This window comes from Teleopsis dalmanni, chromosome 1 (genome assembly GCF_002237135.1).
Source record: "Teleopsis dalmanni isolate 2A chromosome 1, ASM223713v2, whole genome shotgun sequence".
Lineage (NCBI taxonomy): Eukaryota > Metazoa > Arthropoda > Insecta > Diptera > Diopsidae > Teleopsis > Teleopsis dalmanni.
This window is the reverse complement of record NC_051846.1, coordinates 105521733-105531584: the sequence shown is the minus strand read 5'-3', so window position 1 is coordinate 105531584 and position 9852 is coordinate 105521733. Positions and strand designations below refer to the sequence as shown.

The window sequence follows — 9852 nt, the reverse complement described above, 5'->3', positions numbered from 1 at the left end:
ACTTACTGGGTTGAAAAAATTTATTTTTAATTTCAGCAATAAGCAATCGATCATCAACTTTTTTTTATTGAATATATAAACTTTAATTTCATTCCTCTCAGGTTAGCACATTTTGGCGATTTGTGGGAGGCTGCAGTGAAGTCAACAAAAGGACATTTAAATCGCACTCTTGCTAATGCGCGTCTTACTTTTGAAAAACTAAATACTGTCCTGATTGAAGTAGAAGCTTAATTAATTCACGACCGATAGCTCCACTAACTCCTGATCCAAATGACTGTGAAGCTTTGACACCTGCATATTTCATTAAAATCATTACCCGAACGAGCTATTCTTGCGGAAAATGATCACGATAAATGGTCGCGCATTATCGCAGTCAGACAACGTTTTTGGCATTAATGGTCTCGAGAATATTTGAGTGAGTTGTAGTCTCGTACTAAATGGGTTCGTGATGAACCAAACATTCAGGTTAATGTATTAGTGATCGTACACGAAGATAACGTGCCATTGCAACATTGGATAACTGACAGAGTAATTTCAATCATCCCAGGCAAAGATAATCGTGTGAGAGAAGTTGAGATGAAACCGCCAAATTGCATTATGCGACACCTCATCTATAAGCTGGCACTTCTTCTAGTATGAAAGTCCACTCATGGAGACCGGGAATGGTTCCTAACACCTTTATTCAATTTATTAAAATAACTCGTCTAAAATCACTTGTCTATTAAAACTCAATAATTATAAAAAAACAAACTTAAAAACTAAACTCGTTGAGTCTCTTGTAATATTTAAATATATTATAAAACTAGTTCATTACTAACTTTTATCAAAGAAAGTCGTATTTTTTCTTTCTAGTGAAGTTTAAGTTATTTAAATCAAAGAAATTCTTGTTTATTTGTTTTCTCGTGAAAATTTATTCAAAGAAAAGAAAAGCCTTCGATTGTACAAAGATATTGATAAGCAAAATCAGTTAAAATTATACGTAAAACACAATAATTAGTTAAACGACTGTGTTTTGTATTCAATTTTATATCTTTTAGCTGGCATGCACAATTCCGTTGTGCATGCCGTAACACATATTACGATTTAGTTAATTATTTACAAAAAATTAAAATTATATATATTGTGTTTATTATGTTTTTTAATTAAATCTGACTTGTTATATGAAGTATAATTCTTATGATTATGTTCGACTACTTGCAGCATTTTTTGTCAGAATCGAATTTAAATGCATCATAAACCTAATTCATTTTTTAGCACAATTATTTATCACATGAGGTTTGGAATAGAGTTTATTTCCATTTCTGTAATCTTGTCTCTCTATCTATGTCGAAGGATCGAAACTGATAAAACGATCGAAAAAATTTATTATCTTCTCGGTCCCAAAATCTCTCAGATTCTTGATATCTGAAGATATTAATGTTTGTCAATGATGGAATATTCAATAACGTTTTTAATGAGTTGGAGATTTTGGTTAGCTGCTATAACTTTTCTCGTCCAATTAAACCAAATTTTCACACATAAAAATTTTCACTCGCCCTAAAAATGTCTCGTACAAATCACCTGATTTATATGTAAATTGATCTCTAAAAATGAACATTTTCAATAAATACATGGCTTTTGCCATCCATCAAGAACTTGAAGTGGCACGTAGGTGACGAAATTTAAAATTGTAGACATTTTCTTACGACAAAAATGTGTGAAATCTTTGTAAGTTTCCACTTTAATATTTCTTTTGACGTATCAGTCTTGAAGACCCCCTTTGAAGTTATTTGTTATGAATTTGCGTAAATCCCATGCATTCTGAAATTCATTTTTGACTTGTGGAGCATTCGATTTGCTAAATTTCATTTCAAATGCTTCCCATAAAATAATTTCACAAATATGAAAAGCGACCAACTGCTTAAGTTTTCAATAACTTTATTAGCAATTGCTTTTCCATCTCCGTTGTCACATACAGAAACACGTGGTAATTTTTCAATAATATTTCTGGAAATAATAACAGGTAACTATACTACTTCTTCATGGCCAGTTAGAGCTCGCAAGAGTTTCCCGTCAAAATGTACTATTAGTCCATGAACTTCAGAGTTTCAAGTAACTACAATGGAAAGAATTTTGTTTTCTGACCAAACAATAAAAATATGGCCCTTGAAATATGGACAATAAAAATATAGTCCTTGAAATGTACTTTCATATGGAACTCATCTTTAATCTTATTTGCTATTTCCTCACGATGATTCTGATGGCATCGTTGAATTGTATGACTACTTATAGCAAGATCCTTTATGTCATTACCTAATGCATCAGTCACTGCGGCCAAAATATGTACAGCGTAGCGATCCGAAATCTTGCATTTGTCAAGTGCGGAAACTAATCTAGGAGTGATAAATTGAATCACTCTATCTGCGTTATCCCTATAATATTATATTGTAACTGCAGATTCAGCTTCAATTTCGGGACAAGTTTCTTCATCGAATTCATTCCAAATAAAATCAATTTAACTATAATCACCTTCAAGAAAGAAAATATGTTTATTAAATAAAAGAAAAAATTACAAACGCTTGCTTATTTGGCTTTTGCATACTGTTATAATCTTCTAATTTAATATATTTAAGTTTCGACGCTCTTTTTTCTTTTGCCGCTCTTGTTTCGATTACTAAAAGGATGTTAACTCCAGTCATACTCCCTGGACGATCATTTTCTCTTTGCTTACAAAACAACTTCTTGTTTTGACTACATTTTTATATCTACTTAAATATCTAAATAAATTATTAAGGAGAAAATTATTATTTTAATTTTTTATTTATGTTTATTCCGTTTCCTGTAAACACTTGCGATTGCATTGTGCATGCCAGCTAAAAGTTATGAAATCGAAATCATAGTACAGTCGTTTAACTATTTAATGTGTTTTGCGCATTATTTTTTTTACCAATTGTGCTCTTCAATATCTTATTAAAAAAATATTTAAATTATCTATCAAATAAGTATATTGTTACGAATTTCATCAGAGTAGCAATGAAATGTTTAAATATTATTAAATATTATTTAAACATTATGTCAATTGATATTTTTAAGAAAGTGTTAGTGTTGGAATTTGTTTTGAGTGAAGCTAAATTGGCTCCTAGTAAATACTAGTTCTTTTCAATACAACAAATATAATAAATATAGTTTCTCCAATTTTTAAAGTTCGTTTCATTTTTATAAAATCCTGAGATACGAATAAACACGCAGGCGATTACGTAACATTTGGTGTCAGAAGTGGGATTTTGTAAAAATGGTGAAATTGGAAGAATTAACTGTGGTTCAACTAAAAAAACAGTTGGAGAAAGTGGGACTTGGCACAGGTGGTGCGAAAACAGAACTGCAATTGAGACTTCGTGAGGCGTTGGAGGCTAATGGCATAAATGTAAAAGAACACAAGTTCCTCGATGAAAAACCTGACAAGAATAGTGAAATTATGGCAACCATGAACTTAATGATGCAGAAGCTTGAGAAAAATTCAGAAGAACAGGCGCACAGTTCACGTAAGTTGGAAGAAAAGCTGGAACAAAAGTCTGATGAAATCACGCAGACATTAGAACAAAATTCTGCCGAATTAAAGATTGAGTTGCAACAAGTCCAGGAAATATGCTCGAAGAGAATAGACCAGACTGATCAGAATGTCCAGATCTTAAAAGATGAGATGGCTCAGTTGAAAAGCCAAGTTGAAAATATGCAACTAAGTGGGTCGACTTCAGCTATTGTTCGTGAAATTGGTGGCGTTAAACTAAAACCACCGACGTTTGATGGAAGCGTAACCTTTGAAGTCTTCAAACTACAATTTGAAACAACAGCTGCAACAAATCATTGGAATGTTGATGAGAAAACGGCAGCTCTAATTGTGGCAATAAAACGTAATGCGGCAGATGTTTTCAGCAAATTCCACCCGAGGAACGTAAAAGCTATCAAGTGGTAATGGACACATTGAAGCGTAAGTATGGTAACGATTTTATGAGTCCATTGCACAGAGTAGAACTGAAAGCTAGAGTCCAGCGTGTTGGGGAGAGTCTTCAGGAATACTCTGCTAATATTGAACGTTTGTATAATTTGGCATACGTTGGTAACTCTAGTGATTTTATGGAGAAGAGTAAAATTGACAGTTTCATAGACGGAATACGTGATCCGATAACCAAGCGATAGGTCGTAATGTTCCCGAAGAAGACATACTCTGAAACAGTCAGTTGCGCATTGACGTACGAAGCTGCCGGTATTATGTGTCGTCATACAGCAAAAATACGGAAAATAGAAACTGATGCGGATGACCTGGTAGAAGTAATTCGTCAGATGAAAGTTGCCTTAGTTAGAAAGGGCAACAAGTTTAATGGAAAATGTTTTGTCTGCGACAGACTTGGACATATGGCGCGAGACTGTCGTCAACATCGGAAGCGGTCACGACAAGCTCTCCATCGGAAAAGAAACATCACGATAGTAATTCTAACGGGGCTAATAAGCCTTCGTTAAACTAACGAGAGTCAGTTCGAAGGGGCACGAACTGACTTCAGTAAATGATTGCTCCATCATCCTCGTCTCACAGTTAAAGCGGGTACCCAACAGCCTAACCATTGATGGAAAAATTAACAATATGCCGTTTATTTTGACTTTGGACACTGGTGCTTCACATTCGATAATAAAAGGAGACCTAGAAAAGAATTGTACATCATTGGCTGGTCTAAAACTTCGAACAGCAATGGATGAAGAGGCACCAATACTAGGAAAGGTCATGAAACGAATCACTTTAGGTGGCTATGAATTTCAACATGAATTCATAGTCGCCGATAAAACCGATGACGTGATTATTGGTATAGATTTTATGATCACGCATGGAATTACACTGGACTGAAGTAGAAAAATGTTACGATACATGGATATCGAATGTCCACTAAATACTGGATATCAGCGCAGTAGCAGTGTAAGACAGATCCGGTTGTGTCAAAATCAGAAAATACCAGCGAATTCAGAGGCGATCGTATGGGCAAAAATAAATGGAGGGGAAAGGACAAGTAAGTTGTGGGTCGTTGAAGCCGTAAGAAAAATTCGAATGAACGACATCTTACTGGGGAAAACATTAGTAGAGCCAAAAGTAGATGATAGCATACCTGTCCGACTCTTGAATTTATCTGGTACATCAAAGTTTATAAAAAAAGGGGCAATAATTGGTGAATGTCAAGAGGTTTCAGCTGTAGTTAATTGTAGTGAAAATTCCGAAGTAATGAAAAAAGAAACCATTGCAGAAAAGGAGGATACAATGGTGCAAGTACTAAGTTGGACTAAGGAACTCAATGCACGTCAGAAAAGAAAGGCGATGCAAGTCATACGGAAGAATTGGTCAATTTTTGCGCTCAAGGGAAGAACTTCTATTGTAAAACACGAAATTGACACTGGTGATTCTAAACCAATTCGTCATGCGCCTCGAAGAGTTCCACTGGCAAAAAGAGATGAGGTAACCAGTCTAGTTGCGGGTATGCAAAAAGAAGGTGTTATTGAGTCATCGGAAAGTCCATGGCGTTCGCCGGTAGTACTTGTAAAGAAGAAAGATGGAAGTACACGGTTCTGCGTAGATTATCGTAAGCTGAATGATGTTACAAAGAAAGACAGCTATCCACTACCAATAATCGACGATACTCTCGACACTTTATCTGGCGCACAATGGTTCTCAACTCTTGATCTACGGAGCGGCTATTGGCAGGTAGAACTTAAAGAAGAAGACAAAGAGAAGACTGCATTTAGTGTCGGTGATGGTTTGTGGCAATTCACGGTTATGCCGTTTGGACTCTGCAATGCTCCGGCCACTTTTGAACGTCTCATGGAGCGCGTCTTAAAAGGACTAACCTGGAAATCTTGTTCAGTCTACCTTGACGATATAATTGTAATGGGTAAAGACTTCGACGATCACCTAGAAAAGTTGAAAGAAGTATTCGAGCGAATACAAGCTGCTGATTTGAAGCTGAATTCAAAGAAGTGCTCACTTTTCAAACGTGAAGTCAAATATCTTGGTCACAAAGTTACCCCAGAAGGCGTACATACTGATGATGAGAAAATTGCAGCAGTGAAGGAGTGGCCACAACCAACAAATTTGCATGATCTTAGAAGTTTCCTGGGGCTCTGTACCTATTACAGACGATTCGTTCCTGGCTTCGCGAATATTGCCAGTAGTCTATACGAATTAACTAAAAAGAACCAATCTTTCAAATGGGGTGATGAAGAAAATGAAGCTTTTGAACAGTTTAAGGAACGACTCTGTGCAGCATCAGTTTTGGCGTATCCACTACCTGGGAAAACCTTTATATTGGACACAGATGCGAGTGGCTCTGGAATAGGCGCAGTGTTGTCTCAAATAACGGATGGGCAAGAAAAAGTGATAGCGTACCACAGCAAAATTTTGCCAAGCCAGAAAAGAACTACTGTGTCACACGAAAGGAGTTACTTGCGATAATGATATGTGTGAAGTATTTCCACAAGTACTTATACGGTCAAAAATTCCTCCTCAGAACTGACCATGCAGCACTTAAATGGTTGCTGCGGTTTAAAGAACCGGAAGGTCAGCTGGCGCGGTGGATTGAACGTTTACAAAGTTACGACTTTACTATTGAACATCGTAAAGGAAGCCATCATGAAAACGCTGATGCATTATCACGTCGCCCTTGTGGCCTCGAGTGCAAACATTGTTTACGGGTCGAAAATAAAGAACACATTGTGGATATACGTCTGATTAATGCTCTTCCAGAGGAGTCGTGGACCAATGAGCAGATACAAAAAGAACAGCAGAATGATGCAGACCTCTCCAAAATAATGGAAAGTAAAGAGCTTGCATCTGAAAGATGGTTGTTTATATCGGGTATGGGAAAGTGAGAATGGTAAAACCAATAATAACCTCCTGGTAATACCGAAGTCTCGCATTGACGAAGTTGTCTCAGAATACCATAATGCATCTAGTGGAGGTCAATTGGGCGTTACTTAAACTGTGGAAAAGATCAAGAGACGTTTTTATTGGGTCGGGTGCCAAGATTCGGTTGCGGACGTTATACGGAAATGCGTTCCATGCACTACATCAAAAGGTCCGAATACTAGAAGCCGTGAAAAAATGCAACAATATAACGTTGGTGTTCCTTTTGAGAGAATTGCAATGGACCTTTCCCTACTAGTAACGCACAGAACAAATACGTGCTGGTAGTAATGGATTACTTCAGTAAGTGGCCAGAAGTGTATCCAATTCCAAATCAAGAAGCCAGCACAATAGCAGAAGTTTTCTTAAACAATTGGGTTACGCGATTCGGTGTTCCAATGGAACTGCATTCAGATCAGGGGCGAAACTTCGAGTCAACAATCTTTAGAGAAATTTGCACATTACTGGGAATAAATAAAACTCGTACAACGCCTTTACATCCGCAGTCGGATGGTATGGTTGAACGATTTAATCGTACATTAAACGAGTACCTCAGGAAAGTGGTTGATAAAAATCAGAAAGACTGGGACGTTCATATTCCAATGTTCCTACTCGCCTATCGGTCTGCACGACATAATTCCACATCAACAGGAGTAGTTTTTGGCGACACGACATAATTCCACCAGCAAGAGCAGTTTTTGGCGCCGATATCAGATTACCCGCGGACTTAAAATTTGGAATAACGCCACTTTGCGGCAAGATGACATGTGACTACACTGGAAGTAAGCGGGACCAATTAGATGAAATTCATCGATTCATCAGAAGACGGCTCTTACTGACCAGTGACAAAATGAAAGCGAGGTATGATTTGAGAATGAACTCTGAAGGTTTCCAGGAAGGAGACCTAGTGTGGTTCCATAATCCACAACGAAAGAAAGGTTTGTCTCCAAAACTCCAGACCCATTGGCAAGGACCATATAGGGTAATAACGAAGATCAATGATGTTGTTTATCGAATTCAACAGTCGGGGCATCATAGAGATCGAATGAAAGTGGTGCATCTGGAATGGCTGGCACCTTATTGCAACGATGTGGTGTTCGGGACGAACAGATTTAAGATGAGGGCAATGTTACGAATTTCATCAGAGTAGCAATGAAATGTTTAAATATTATTAAATATTATTTAAACATTATGTCAACTGATATTTTTAAGAAAGTGTTAATGTTGGAATTTGTTTTGAGTGAAGCTAAATTGGCTCCTAGTAAATACTAGTTCTTTTCAATACAACAAATATAATAAATATAGTTTCTCCAATTTTTAAAGTTCGTTTCATTTTTATAAAATCCTGAGATACGAATAAACATTCAGGCGATTACGTAACAATATATTAATAATTTTTGAAATAAGTAACAAAGATATAAATGACCTCGAATTGAAAAATTTATGGATTTTGTACTGAAAATCCAACTTTGCTCGAGTGGCGCAATGTCAATTTTAATTCTATTCCTCCAAAACTTCGGGAATATCTTTTTTTGGTCAATGGCATATTCTTTGGAGGTGCGCTCATTTAAAAGTAAGTTTTTAATAATCCCCCTTATAACGTGAGCCACCCTATATACAGTGACGAACAAAATTATTGGCACAGCAAGCAAATTGAACTTAAGCACTATTTTTATCTTATTAATGATGCGATTTTTAATAAACAAAAAAGTTTTTTAGATGAAAAGCTTAATTTGCTTTTAAATTCATTTTATTTCATTTTGTTTTCTCTTACATATAATTTTTCAAAATTAAAAAACCAAAAAAAGAACTAAATTTGGCTGAAAAAAATTATTGGCACAGCTAACGTAAAAATTAAAAAAAAATATTTTCGATAACAATTCATATTTAGTGGCCAAGCTCTTCTATTTAATAATAGCTACTATTTGTTTTAAAATCGAAAAAATCAATTTTTGTGTGGTTTTTGGTCCAAAATTTCGCCACTCTTTAGCAGTACCACCTTCAGTTCTGCCATTGTTGTTATAATTATAACTGTATTTTATAATATATTTCCTGAACATATTATTGTTCTCTTCATGATATAATCATGGTACTGAGATGTTATAAGAATTTTGGTATATGACGAATATTATGACACCATTAATAAATGATACTAATGATTAAAATGAAATCACAAGTACAAGGTTAACTTCTATAGCTTATTTAGTTTTAAGATTCGATTCATTGTTGTAAATTTTCTTTTAAAAGATTTAGTAAATAATGTAATAGTTTATAAGACAAGCAAAATAAATTTATTTCAACTATATTTAAGTTTGGACCAGAACTTATGTTATTGTTACTAAGTGGTGAAATTAAAAGCGATTCAAAACACAAAAAAAATATTTAACAAAAGTGTTTTTAAAAACGATTTATTGCAATACTATTTATATTCTTAAATTATATTTTAGGGCCCAACATGCGAAAGGGATGTAAACGAGTGTGCGATTTACTCAGGCACTGATTTAGGTTGCCAGAATGGTGGACAATGTGTAAATCAATTTGGAGGCTACTTTTGCATTTGTGCTTTCGGTTGGATTGGTATACATTGCACTCAGCGTAATGGTGACTGCTTTCAGTCTTCTGTGCGGGAACTATGCGAACATGGCACTTGCGTAAATTACAATAATAATTTTGGTTATAAATGCTTATGTGATCAGGGATGGAAAACAAATGGTTTAACTCCAGCTTGTAATGTCGATGTAGACGAGTGTAAAGATTTTCATCCACCTTGCACAACAAAATGTCTCAATTTACCGGGTACGTTTACATGCACACCATGCCCTGAAGGTCTTACTGGGAATGGAATAAGTTGTCAGGATATCGATGAATGTGCCATTAGTAATGGTGGATGCAGTATTGCCCCTCGTGTGAAATGCATTAATACCTATGTTTGT

General features: G+C 35.6%; 1 protein-coding gene across 1 annotated transcript; it reads left to right on the top strand.

Moving 5' to 3' along the window:
* The first annotated feature begins 6468 nt into the window (after positions 1-6468).
* LOC119664668 lies at positions 6469-6885 on the top strand. Its single transcript, XM_038074123.1, has one exon. The coding sequence runs from the start codon at positions 6469-6471 to the stop codon at positions 6883-6885; it is 417 nt and encodes a 138-aa protein (XP_037930051.1).
* Positions 6886-9852: the final 2967 nt, after the last annotated feature.

What these genes read in the sequence shown, in the direction of transcription:
- LOC119664668 (XM_038074123.1), top strand. Translation starts at nt 6,469, where the DNA reads ATGATATGTGTGAAGTATTTCCACAAGTACTTATACGGTCAAAAATTC.